General features: G+C 35.6%; 1 protein-coding gene across 1 annotated transcript in view; it reads right to left on the bottom strand.

Annotated features, from left to right (window-relative positions):
- OTOGL (otogelin like) overlaps positions 1-14,760 on the bottom strand; it is a 170,891-nt gene that overhangs the window by 146,291 nt on the left and 9,840 nt on the right. The window contains 3 exon segments of the mRNA XM_065935470.1: positions 1,345-1,550; positions 5,032-5,153; positions 10,620-10,774. Of these exon segments, the coding sequence (XP_065791542.1) occupies positions 1,345-1,550; positions 5,032-5,153; positions 10,620-10,774 (483 nt within the window).

The raw sequence follows: 14,760 nt of genomic DNA, 5'->3' as shown, positions 1-14,760 counted from the left end.
TGGCTCAGCTAGTAAACAATCCACCTCAAGGCAGGAGACCTGGCTTCAATCCCTGGGTTGGGAAGATCCCCTGGAGATGGGAAAGGCTACCCACTCCAGTATTCTGGCCTAGAGAATTCCACAGACTGTATAGTCCATGGAGTCACAAAGAGTCAGACATCACTGAGTGACTTTCACTTACATGAACGATGTTGTAAGAGATGGGGATAACGTAGCTATGTAGTCAAAATGTTATTGTTGTGTAGTTGCTAAGTCATGTCCAATTTTTTCTGACCCCATGGACTATAGCTTGCCAGGCTCCTATGTCCAAGGGATTTCCCAGGCAGGAATATTGGACTGGGTTACCATTTTCCTCTCCAGGGGATCTTCTTGCTCCAGGGATCAAACTCACGTCCTCTGCCTAGCAGATAGATTCTTGAGCCATCTGGGAAGCCCATGTACTCATATTAACTATTACTAGAAATACTATGAATCTATGTTATGATTATTAATAACACTGTGAGTTCCAAATTATTTTAATTCCTATTTTACAGCTGAAGAAACTGAGTATCAGAGAGATTAATTGAGATGCCTCAAGTTATAAAACCTGTAAGACTTAGAACAAGATGCAAAGCCAGGTCTGCTGGTACTAAGCACAGAATTCTTTTTTATTACACATTTATATACAGCTGTAAATCATGAGTGAGTCCTGTTGTTCTCTTATTTTGTTGCCATTGCACACTAGTACCCATACTAAAACAGAACCTATTTTTAATAGCTCACGGAGATTAGTTTCATGACTTAGAATGAAGTTGAGTGAATGATGTGTACATCATCATACATGATAAGAAAAAAAAACCTTTCCAAGTTATTTTTCAACTTTTATAAATTCTGCTTACATTTTATTACATTCACAAAACTACTGTGTGGCAGTCATTTAATTTATTCCTATCCAGACTAGAAGCAAAATACGTTTTGCCCAAAAGTAAAGTTTGCCCCAAATGGGTTTGAATCACTAAAATATAAGCCCCAAGAAGGGAGGAGTTTTTGCTTTGCTCCCTGACATATCCCAAGCTCCTACAACAGTGCCAGACACAAAGTAAATGCTTAGTATTCGTTCCATGAGTAACACCTGGCTTGTATTAATTTAACAAATGTAAATTAGCTCATGGATGTCAAGAATGACACAAAAACCTTTTCCTGTTCAAACGTCACTTAAAATCATGTAAGCAGGCAAGTAATAGCTACCATTTTTTACCCAACCTAGAACAAGTTTTGTACCCTTCTGGGTATATAAACAGAGTGATCAGTGCAGAAAGAAGACCTCAGAGGTACCCACCCATTTCTTCTCCTCCACCTGCTCACCTTGCTGAATGATGAAATCATCAGATTGAATGCCATTGTAGTTTGCACATAGGCCACATGATTTCCCTTTATGCTCCTCAGACAGCTTCAAGTAAATTCCAGATATTCCATCCCAAGCCAATGAAAAACCAAAGGTTGTTTTCACCAGAATATAGTCAGCTAGTTTCTCAATGAAAACCTGTCCAATTGTCTGAGGCAATGTCAAACTTGAAAAACAGAACACAGGCAATCTAAGAATTATGATGAAACATCAGTTACAGATGATCTATTTCTTTCTTGAAGTGACGGAGAAATAAGAGATAATTATTATTCAAAATTGTTGAATAAACCATGCAATTAGATTTACCAAGGAAGCACCATATAGAAAATCCCAACATTTTTGAAATTTTAATATTGAAATAAATGAAGGAAAAATTATACCTATTTCTGCATACTTATTTAGATTTTATACTTAAAGAGAGTTTAAGATCATCTAAAAACAGTGCTCAACAATTTTGAAGTAAGAACAAACAACGCTCAAAGTGTGTAAACACGTTGATTCAGTGGTGATTTTGTTTAATTTTGTTTTAAAATTGGCTATAAGGAATTAAGAGCTCCTATCCTCAAAATATCACCTGGATACAAATCATCATTTCCCACAAAAAAAGTCTAGGCATCATTAATTATGATTTACAGCTTTAATGCTGCAAAGTATATCTTTAAAGATACTTTCCATGCAGTATTGCATAGGGATTATATTCATAATTTTTAAGTTGCATACAATTTGATCTATTTAAGCAAGGGTCACACTGAATAGTTAAACTCCTGATCCAATGTCTAGTCTTTCCACTTTTCACAAACACGTACACATACAAGAGAACTGAGAGACATAATAGAGCTGAAGAAAACGAAAAAGTCAGGCACTTTAAAAGCACAGTAAGTCACCTAGAATGCTTTTGAAAGAACACTGTCCTCCTTCCATCAGAAAGTATTACAGGAAAGAGCAGGTGTTAGTAATTAAGGAAATGAGAGAAAAAAATCATTTTTACTAAAATAGCCATGGTAACTGAAAATTATAAACAATAAAGTGAGTAAAATGAGAGGTTAGTAGGTAAGTTCATATATTTCTCTCAAAAATTTTGAATTATTGAGTTCCTCTCCAGAAAGCGATCATGGCTACATGAAATAAAAACTATAAGATTAAGAATACTCATTATGATTCAAATGTCTATAATCATTTGCACAAGGATGTTTGCGGATAATTATCTAGTTATAAGATTTCATTTAAGAATAAGAAAATAACTAAAATTTACATTGAAGAATAAATAAGAAGACTTTCCTATCATAATCTATACTTACTAAAATTAAAAACATAAGAAATTCATTTTAAATTGAAGGTAAAAGTTAGTATGAATAATATTTTTTAAGTTTGCAAGTTTACAAAAGCTATACTTGAGAAAAGTAAGTCATGTTTTATAAAGATATTCCATTGCAATGGGATGTTCACTGCAGGGAGGTATAGTTGCTCTGTTGTGGGTATTCCTTGGTTTAGTCATTTGTCACATGATCTCTTTCACAGTAAATTTGATTAAGTACACAATTTTTGAAAATAAAATAAAAGATGCTAGTAAAGAGGAGTGGTGATTCTAAAAATTTGATAATCTCCCATAAATTTAAGAAAAACCCCATGCAACCCAGGCAGGAAACAATAACAATGTAAACTAAAATGAATGCACAGATTCATTCTGAAAATTATTCACAGGTTCATATGTACCAAAACCCTTCATTTCACAGGGAAAGCAATTGAAATCGAGAAAGGTAAAATATGAGGTGCAAAGTCTCACACATTTGATTTCCTTTTGGTAAACATTTCTCTAGCTCCTGCTATGAGATAGGTCCTAGGCCAAGAAGAGCATTATTATAAGCAATGTAGCTGAATAATAAGAAAACCATCTCCTTTTTATTACACAAATGGAAATCTTCAAAAAAATATTTTCTCTGACTTAAAATTTAAATGTGATCTCCTATTTTTAACAAAGGGTTAGTATTCTTGAAAATCTAATTGAATGACACTTTTGTTTTATAAAACCATAATTTTAGGTGCCCACTATGCTACCCCAAATTCCATATAAAAATCCCAAACCACTATTTAAATTGAGCTCCAAGAAATATATACATAAATATATTACCTTCCCATTCAAATGGATAAGCTTTTTTTTATAAGAAATTGAAAAGTACAGAACCCAATTGATCAAGAAAATAAGCCCAAGAGGGGGTGCTTGGGGTTGCTTGACTATGACAGAGCCTGGGTCAGAGCCTGCCTCCCCTGGTGCTTCATCTAAAGCCTTTCTGCTGTCACCTGCTGCCTCTTGAGGAATCTAAATTGAGAAAGCATAGGTTGCTACAGCTATTGTACCAAAAAGAATTCCCATGGTTCAGACACTTGCTGGTGAATTCTGAATGATGGATAGAATTGTTCTATCAGATAATTACTTTTCTTGACAAAGTAATGTCAGCCAAAACAGAAAAAAAAATACCTGCCATCATAAAATATGCCCTATTAGAGTAAAACAGTTAACAAAATTTATGACAAAATGTAACTAAAATATATACTATGCTTGATGACATGAAAGAGAAATATTAGGCAGAGAAAACAGAATGTGTCAAGGGTTGAGAGGCAACTTAAAATTGAGTATTTCTATACTTATTAAGTTTGGAAGATAGATTATTACACTGTACTTCTAGTTTAAAATGTAAAACCTTCTATCAACTAAATTGACATCCATTTCCCCAAAAGTTTCAATTCTAGAAGTGAGCCGCTCTCTTATCTATTCAAGACCAGTTATTTATTGCAAGTAACTCTAACAGAAGATCCTAAGTGATACCTAAAGTTCATTTACACAAATTTGGAGTGGATTTTCAGAGGTTGAGTTGTAATTTGATTGTTTAAAAAAGAAGAAGAAAGATTTACGAAAGATAGCAAAAAATAATTTAAGAGTTGAACTATGAGGATTTTTCCTTAATCTCTCTTACAAGTAGATGTAACAATCTTATTTCTACCAATAAAGGTGTATGTGTGTCCTGCACAAACGTTAGGGAGGCTAAACTGTTCAGATTTCTTGTTACCTGGCTAGCTTTGGAGCTACTGAAATTTTGATGTCTGCATGCTCTAATTCAGGGCTTCCCTGGTGGCTCAGTGATAAAGAATCCACCGGCTACTGCAGGCAACATGAGTTCGATCCCTGGTCAGGAAAATCCCTGGAGAAGGAAATAGCAATCTACTCCAGTATTCCTGCCTGGGAAATTCCATGGATGGAGCAGCCTGATAGGCTATAGTCCATGGGGTTGCAAAAGACTTGACTTAGCAACTAAAGGACAACAGCAAATGCTGTAACTTAAAGGTTGTTGTTGTGTTCGACTCTTTGAGACCCCATGGACCATAGTTCACCATGCTCCTCTGGCCATGGAATTCTCCATGCATTTCCTTCTCCAGGAGATCCTCCTAACCCAGGGATTGAATCTGTGTCTCATATGTCTCCTGCATTGGCAGGAGAGTTCTTTACCACTAGCACCACCTGAGAAGCCCAACTAAAAGGTTACCGCTGAAGAAATCCTCTCTTCCTACTCTCCACATTCAGTTCCAGAGTGAGATAGTTAGAAATTCTGTGAATCTGTGATGTTTTCATTATATCATTTATCATATCTTACCTGATTCCATTCTTTTTTATTTCATGCCCATAAATTCGAATTTCTTCTTGGTTTGAAAAGAACAAGCTGATCGAGCGATAACAGTAATACACTGAACCAAGGCACTTAGGGCTATTATGAACCTTAAAGGGAGAAAAACAAGAGGAAGCACAGAAACCAACAACAACACATATACATGTTTTCATTTGAGTTATTAAGTCCACAACACATGTCTACAGTTTTAAAGCATTAGTTCCATGACCCTTTAAAAATTATAACTACATTTAGGATTTCCAAGAGAAAAAAAAGATATTGACCTCAGGAATTGGACAACAGAATTAACTTCATAAACCACAAGTTATTCTAGCTTATTTATTTAAATGAGCTGAATCTTCACATGCAGGATGTAATAGTCTAAAACTATGTGGTATGTATCAGAAGAAAAAAAAATAGTTCTGATAGGAAGACAGTAGAGCACCACAAAGAAACACATTTGTAATTTTCGTGTCCATAATTTTTACCTGTTTATGAAACAGAAAATCATGAAATAGAGTTTCAAATGGAGTTCTACATAGAGTAATGTTTAAAGGTTGCAAAAGTAACTAAAACTCTCTAAAAATAAAATTGTGCAGGCACTTCAGGGAAGAGTGATTATCAAAAGTTTGATGAGAAAATTAGTTTACCAGTAAAAAAAAAAATTTAAGTAAGGAAGAAAAGAGAGGAGAGGAAGAAAGGAGAAGAGGAATATCAGATTCTCTTACTCCACCAACATAAATCTCAAAAGGTCCAAATAATGACACCAGAAAATAACTGAAAAAAATATAGAAAACTACATAGATAGAAAAGAACTTTCAAAGCATAAAATTGATAAGGAAAATCACCAATAATAATATAAAATTTTAATATTGTAAGAATGTAATATATATTAATTTAGTGATTAATAGGCAAATTTTACTGATCACTTATGTACTGAGGACTGTTCTAGATTCTGGAGATATATTAATCAAACAAAATAGACAAAAATACCTGTCCTCATGAAACAAATTTCATTAGAGGAAAACAGTTAATAAAAAATAAAATTACATGTAACTGAAATATATACTAGGCTAAATGACATGGTGAAATATTAAATGGAGAAAAGAGACAGAGAGTGTGTGTATCAAGGGTTGTTGACAGTCAGGGCAGGGGGGCAGTTTAGGTTGAATGGCCAACAAAAGCCTCACTGAGAAGAGGAAATTCTAGTAATAAAGATGAAGGAAATACAAGAGCAAGCCACGTGGATATTTAGACCATTCCAGGCAAAAGGAATAGCAAATGCAAAAGTCTAAAGTAGAAGTATAACTAAAATGTTCTCGGTATCCAGGAATCCAGACATAGGACCTCAGACTGGATAGTGGAAGATTTTCCTTGAAGAAACAAAATGGAGAAAGATGTACAGATACTAATGAAGTGAAAATAAAAGTTGCCCAGTCATATCTGACTCTTTGCAGCCCCATGGACTGGACAGGCTCCTCTGTCCATGGAATTTTCCAGGTAAGAATCCTGGAGTGGGTAGCCATTTCCTGTTCCAGGGATCTCCCCAACTCAGGGATTGAACCTGGGTTTTCCAATTGCAGGCAGACTCTACCATTGAAGCCATCAGGGAAGCCCCACAGATATCAATATCTGGGGCTTATTTAATGAAACTAGAGGTTTCCTGCTCAAGTTCCCACTAGGCAAGAAAGTCCCCATCCACATATTCAGAGCTTCTAACCAGCCTTTAGAACCTAATACTCAAATGTGAATAAACATTCATGGATCATTTGATGAAAGCCTGCAACATGAAAGGCAGATGCCAAATAAACCAAAAAAAAAAAAAAAAAAGGAGATTAAAGGAGTCAAAAACAATTTAGAAAAATAAACTTCCAAAAATCTATAATTGGTATCTTCAGGGAGAAAAGTGAGAAAATGCCATTCATGAAACAAGAAAAAACGATGCTAAAAGTGAAATTCAAGGAATAAAAATAAGCGATTGGATATTGATAATATGATAGGAAAAACTTATAACTGAAATAGAATTCTGGAAAATAAATACCTAATAGTTGGAAAGAAATATCAAAACAAAAAAGCAAAAAGATGGAAAAAAGAAATGAATCAATGAGAAAATTAAGGAATCACTTGGGACAGGAGCTCCAATATCTGAGTTACAGAATTACTGAAAGAGAGGAAATTAAGAAATAAATATTATTCCAAAACTAAATTGTTTGAAATGCTAGAAAGGGCTCATCAAGTACCCAGCACAATATATGGGGAAAAAAAGCAACTCACATGATATCTCAAAATATTGGAGATAAAGAGAACTAAAAATTTTTGTAAAGAGAGGGTGAATTTTAAAAGATCATATGCAAAATGATCAGAAATCAGAATGAATTGAATTTTAAAATTCTGAAAGTGATTTCCAAACTATAACCGACTTCAAAAATTTACCTCCTATGCACTCTTGAGATATGAATAACCACTAGTCAAATCCATTTCACTTGCCTTCACTAATCAAGGTCATCTTAACTGTTGCTACAAAAGATAGGCACGTACTCCAAGGAGCAGGTAGTCTAAGTTGCCCAAGTTGTTTTCCAGGAACTTGAAGTCAGGGGAGCCTAGTTTGAGTTAAACTGGTTAAGACTGGAAAGGATTCCTGCCCCTTCAACTGGCCACACACAAGCGTCTCAGTCCAGAAAGTACTACATACAAGCACTGCCCACATGAGCAGAGCACCCAGTGAGCTTTCAGAGCCTGTGTCTCAATTACAAACAAAAACTCAAGAATTGCTAGACATCTCACAGGACCTAAGAAACAAGTGTGGCTCTAGGGGTAAAGAATCTGCCTGTCAATGCAGGAGATGTAACATATACGGGTTCTATTCCTGGGTCAGGAAGATCCTCTGGTGTAGGAAATGGCAGCCTGCTCCAGTATTCTTGCCTGGAAAATTTCATGGACAGAGGAGGCTAGTAGGCTATAGTCCCTAGAGCCGCAGAGAGTCAAACATACCTGAGTGACTAAGCACAAGAAACAGGGAGACCAATCCAGGAGAGAGAAGAATGAAACTCACCAGGAAAATGTGAAAAGAAATTCCCAATGCTAGGTGTACAGTAGGCTCAAAAGCAACCAGTCCCAACTGGAACAGGAGGCTGAAAAACTGAGAAAGGGATAACTCATGGGAAGGAAAGAGAAATCGAGACTGCCTGATTTATCTGACCATATTGAGAGGAGTTGAAGGAAAAAAATGATTAAAGTATAGAAATTGCAGCAAACAAAAAATGAGATAACTTAATTTTATAAAATTGTACAAAGAGAAATGAAATCACAGTAACATGAGGCTAGGCTCTCAACAACACTTATATAGCTGTTCTTCATATATGTGATATATGTAAATGACAATAATGTAAAAACCACATATGATGTAACCAATAACAGTGATGTAATTCCACTAACAAGAGGAAAGGAAAGTGTGTGTGTGTGCATGTGTGTGTTTGTATAGAAGCAGGAAGGATGATGTGACAGATGACTTCCCATTTTCCATAGTAAAAAGTGAATAAATAAGTCCTAACTTTGAAAAATAAAGAAATAACAGCACATTTTAATGTGTTAGGTAAAAACAAGAAGAAATAGCTAAAAAATTGAAGTAATTGCTTTTGGAGAGTCAGATTTTAGCTGGGGTCAAGGAGTGAAGGAAAGAGGGGCTATTTACCTTCATGTATCTTGATCAGATCTTTTAAACTAAATATATGTATTATTTTCATAAAAATAAAATTGAATTTAAAGAAAAAGAGTCAAAAATATAAAAGTATATATGCATAAAGATATTTATAAATACATATCCTTTAAAATACTGAAATATTTTAAAATCTAAATATCTAAAACAATATAATTAAATAATTTCAGTACTCCATAGTTGGAACAAGTACAGCTAAAAAAATTTGTGTTTGTCAAAAACATTTGATGTGGAAAATAGTTCTTGATACAATATTAGGTGAAATTGTGAGGAAGAAAATTATACATAGTAAAGTTTCAACTTTATAAGTGTGTATAAAGTCCAGAGGAAAAATTTAGAGGGAAATATATGAAGCCATTAGCGCTAGTAAGTCTTGACTGATAATTCTAATAGTATTTTTATACTTTGAATTTTTTCAATTTTCTACAAAAGAGGTGAACAACTTTACAATCAGAGAAAAGATGACATTTCAAATAAATGGATTTGTTGATATGAAAACAAATTCCACCAACCAAACTGAGCCAAGTAGAAACAATATCTATTAACTCTGAAAGCACAGAGCTTTGTGTGTTATCTCCCAATTATCTAGTTGACACCTCAGTCCTCAAAAGGGCCAGACACTGGACAAGAACATTTCAATGAAAGAGTCAGAAGGTGTTTGAGTGATAAAGTCAGTAACTCCTTCCCAGAGTGGAGGAGCAAAGGACAACAGTGAACTGAGAACAGGAGCCCTGTGTGAACTAAAAATGCATATCCCTAACTCCCCTATCTAAAGAGACCTCCAGTTTTACCCTTATGTCCCATAAGTTAACTTTCAATAGACCATTTTCTTTTGAGGTCACAGGGATTTGTTGCCATTAAAAAGCATCAGGACTGAATTTTTAACATTTCCCTCATCTAAGAGAGGGGGAGAGTTAGGCAACTCCAACATGTCAGACAGATTCAAAAAGAGATTCAAACAAATGATGGTTATGGAGGGCTTTAGCTTTAGAACAGGACAGCACTGCAGTTTTCTGGTTTTGCTTTGAGGTATCAGAAAATTCAGAAGACGCAGGCAGGGGAAAAGGTCCCTTCCTGACGTCCTTACATCAGCCAGAGGCACTCTGAAGCTTACATTTCGAGATGTTTCTCCTATGAATTCTTCTGAAGCAAGAATGCTGCAACTAAGAACTAACTCTGAGTTTAATCATATAGTATAAATCTACCTAGAAATTAGCTACCTGTCCCCATATCCTCTAGCTTGTGTTTATGCGACTCATACATTCCATTTCATAAACTCCAGTCCCCAGTTCACACTGAGATATGTCTTTTAAGAAACTCCAGGAGGGAACGGGTAGAGAGGGAGGTGGGAGGGGGGATCGGGATGGGGAATACATGTAAAACCATGTCAATGTATGACAAAACCCACCACAATATTGTAAAGTAATTAGCCTCCAACTAATAAAAATAAATGAAAAAAAAAAAAAAGAAACTCCAGATGACCATCACACTGGAAATGCCAAGAAGGAAACATATACAAATAGCATGATTGATGCCTGAAGCTAAATAAAAATTGAAAAATGAGTATATCAACTGGAGTTGACATTACAATATCCATGATACAGACATTCCTGCATTGCCTACATGTCCCTACCTTATGGATCCAAACCAGTCTTCTCCCAGTCCTAGGCCCCATCTTCATAGAAACATGCTCAAAATAGTTACAGATTTGGTCCATCCCATTCAGAATCAGCCCCCTCCTTCCCTAATAAGAGCACTAAGTATTCATGCTATGATTATTATATATTTTTCATCATTTATCTAGTACTTTAAAAATACAGACTTGGCCAGAAAGAATTAATTATGTCCTAGGATCACCTACCCACACAGTATACCGAGGTTCCAAATTACCACAGTCCTTTGCAAAAATGTAAGAACAGTTTCCAGGGAAATAATAGTAGATGCCATCAAAAGTTTCAAAGTGGTATTGTCCCCAGGTTTTGCAAATCCCATCTCTGCCATTGCCCATGTTTGGCACTGAAAAGAAAGAGGATAATATTCAGTAGAATAAAACACAAATGATAGTTGTTTCTTACAAAGTTCAGTCATGGTTCAGTTGAGTTCAGTTCAGTCGCTCAGTCGTGTCTGACTCTTTGTGACCCCATGAATCGCAGCACGCCAGGCTTCCCTGTCCATCACAAACTCCCGGAGTTTAATCAAACTCATGCCCATAGAGTCAGTGATGCCATCCAGCCATCTCATCCTCTGTTGTCCCCTTCTCCTCCTGCCCCCAATCCCTCCCAGCATCAGGGTCTTTTCAAATGAGTCAAGTCTTCGCATGAGGTAGCCAAAGTACTGAAGTTTCAGCTTCAGCATCAGTCCTTCCAATGAACACCCAGGACTTATCTCCTTCAGGATGGACTGGTTGGATCTCCTTGCAGTCCAAGGGACTCTCAAGAGTCTCCAACACCACAGTTCAAAAGCATCAATTCTTAGGCGCTCAGCTTTCTTCACAGTGCAACTCTCACATCCATACATGACCACTGGAAAAACCATAGCCTTGACCAGACGGACCTTTGTTGGCAAAGTAATGTCTCTGCTTTTTAGTATGCTGTCTAGGCTGGTCATAACTTTCCTTCCAAGGAATAAGCATCTTTTAATTTCATGGCTGCAGTCACCATCTGCATGGTAGGTGATTCTAATTTTCATTAAAGGTAATGCTTACTTCTTTGGTGGACAATATCACAGAGAAAAATACCTAACATCAAATTACCAGCAGCTCTCAAAACTATCAAGTTCCCCTGAAGAAAAACATGATCTTCAAGTTGAAGAAAGGATTTATGCTAGAAACTTCCTTAATTTTTGCTTTCAAACAAAGACTTTGGAGGAGAGAAAGAGAGGGAAGAATGATACAGTAAAAGAAGGTGACAGTGATAATGCAAATATAATGGCTCTAAAAAAGAGGAATGTCACCACAAAGTATCCTAAAAATTTATACTGGCAGTATCAGAATGTTCTGGTCTCTGCAATTCTTTGAAAGTAACTTAGGATCCACAGAGAAAACTAACCATTGGCCAAAAAGTCATGTTTATAAGTCTGGGACCTGGGAATGGGGAGCATTAGTCATCCAAATTCCAAAGAATTTCAGAATTCATGACCTCAAACTGGTCACATTGTAAGCAGTGTTTGTCTTACAGCATGCAGAGTCATCTCCTGTTGCCTCCATGTCTATCTCCCTTTACACCTTTGTGGATGGCCCATTTTTATTTTCTCTACCCTTCTTTCTCAATTAATATGGGAATCAGTGACATTTACTGAGCATTCATTGATTAAGACATTAGAGTATATTAATATACTCTATAGGTAGCATAGAGAGAAGGCACAGTCATATCTTTTCTTTTTGTAATTTATGTAAACGGATTAACTTTGGCCAACTTAGACCTTTCCAGGAAAAAATACAGAGCTAGTTATTCATTATTCTGGCAGTCTTTTCTGATAGTATGCCTTATGTCTGTTGCATATTTTCATAAAATCTTGTACTTTATAGCACATCATAATGTAATTACTGTTCCTATATCCTGGTCCTCTCCTCTAGACTGTAATCTCCATCAGGGCAGAAACATATCTATATTATTCACTGTTCCCAGTGTCCAGCCTGGGATCTAGTAGATGCTCAGTAAATACTCATTAAACAAATGGATTTTATTATTTATTATCGATGTAGGGTTCTATATTAGATACTGTGGATAAAAAAAATATTTAAGAACCCTCTGCTCTGAAGAGTTCTCAGTACTATTTCTCTCTTTCAAAAAGTGTAAGTGTTAGTTGCTCAGTCATATCCAACTCTTTGTGACCCGATGGACTGTAGCCCATCAGGCTCCTCTGTCCATGGGATTCTCCAGGCAAGAATATTGGAGTGAGTAGCCATTCCCTTCTCCAGGAAATCTTCCTGACCCAGGAATTGAACCTGGGTCTCTGGAATTACAGGCAGATTCTTTACTGTCTGAGCTGCCAGAAAAGCCCATGTTCAGAATATTCCATTAATTCAAAGTCAAAAAAGAATGAGTGGCTCCAAATAACAAATCTAATTTATACAGCAAAAGAAGGATGAATGGAAACCTGGTTTTAATAGGCAAATACAATTTAAAATGGAAAAAAAAAAAAAACTTGAATCACATTTTTAAAAAGTACTTTAGGAATAAACCTGACCAAGGAAGTTTAAGACTCATACCCTGAGAACTATAAGATACTGATATAGGAAATTGAAGATGATTTAAAGAAATGGAAAAATATCCCACGCTCTAGGGTTGGAAGAATTAATATTGTTAAAATAGCCATACTACCCAAAGTGAAATACCAATATAATGCAATCCCTATCAAATTAACCATGACATTTTTCACAGAACTAGAACAAATAATCCTAAAATTTGTATGAACCATGAAAGTCCCAGGATTGACAAAGCAATCCTGAGGAAAAATAATGAAGCAGGAAGCCTAACCCTCCCAGACTTCAGATAATACTACAAATCTACAGTAATCAAATCAGTGTGGTGCTGGAATAAAAACAGACATATGGATCAATAAAACAGAATAGATAGCCCAGAAATAAACCCACACACCTATGGTCAATTAATCTTTATCAAAGGAGGCAAGAATATACAATGGAGAAAAGACAAACTCTTCAGCAAGTGGTGTTGGGAAAGCTGGACAGCCACATGTAAATCTATGAAGCTAGAACACTCCATACCACCTACAAAAATGAGCTCAAAATGACTTAAAGACTTACATATAAGATATGACATCATGAAACTCCTAGAAGAACACAGGCAAAGCTTTATTTTACATAAATCATACCAATATTTCCTTAGATCAGCCTCCCAAGGCAACATAAATTAAAGCAAAAAATAAACAAATGGGATCTAACCAAACATAAGCTTTTGTACAGCAAAGGAAAGCTTAGAAAGAAAAGACAACTTATGGACTGAGAGAAAATATTTGCAAGTGATGCGAGAAACAAAAGCTTAATTCCAAAAATGTACAATCAGCTCAAATGCACAACACAGCTCAATAACAATAAAACAAAACAAACAACATGATTTAAAAAATGAGAAGACCCAAATAAACATTTTTCTAAAGAAGACATACAAAAATCACTAATTATCAGAGCAAAGCAAATCAAAACTACAATGAGGTACCATCTCACACTGGTCAGAATGGCCATCATGTAAAAGTCTACAAATAACAAATATGCAGGAGAGGATGTGGAGAAAAGGGGACCCTCCTACTCCACTGTTGGGAAAGTAAATAGATACTGCCATTATGGAAAGCAGTATGGAGGTTCCTCAAAAAACTAAAAGCCCATTCCTGGGCATATATCTGGACAAAACTGTAATTCAAAAAGATACATGCTCTTCTATGTTCATAGCAGCAACTATTCACAAGAGCCGAGACATGGAGACAACCTAATGTCCATTGACAGATGAATGGATAAAGTTGTGATACATACATACAGTGGCATACTCCTCAGCCATAAAAAAAAAAGAATAAAATAATGCTATTTACAGCTACATGGATGGACCCAGAGATTATCACACTAAGCAAAGTAAGTCAGAAAGAGAAAGACAAATATCACATGATATCACTCATATGTAGAATCTAAACTATGACACAAATGAACCTATCTTCAAAACAGAAATAGATTCATAGACTTACAGAGCAGACTTGTGGCTGCCAAGGTGGTTGGAAATGGGAAAGGGTTGGATTGGGAGTCTGGGACCAGCAGATGCAAACTGTTATATATAGAATGGGCAAACTAAAAGGTCCTATTGTATAGCACAGAGAACTATAGTCAATATCTTTGAACCATGATAGAAAAAATATGAAAAAAAAAATAATACTGTAAGTCAACTATACTTTAAAAATTAAATAAAAAATCTAAAAACAGAAAAAATACTTGAACTAGTAGAGTTCAATGAGAAGTGAAAGAGGGCATACCCATTTTCTTTCGCATTGTTTCAAAATTA

This window comes from Muntiacus reevesi, chromosome 4, assembly GCF_963930625.1.
Source record: "Muntiacus reevesi chromosome 4, mMunRee1.1, whole genome shotgun sequence".
Taxonomy (NCBI): domain Eukaryota; kingdom Metazoa; phylum Chordata; class Mammalia; order Artiodactyla; family Cervidae; genus Muntiacus; species Muntiacus reevesi.
This window is presented reverse-complemented; position numbering and strand designations above follow the sequence as displayed.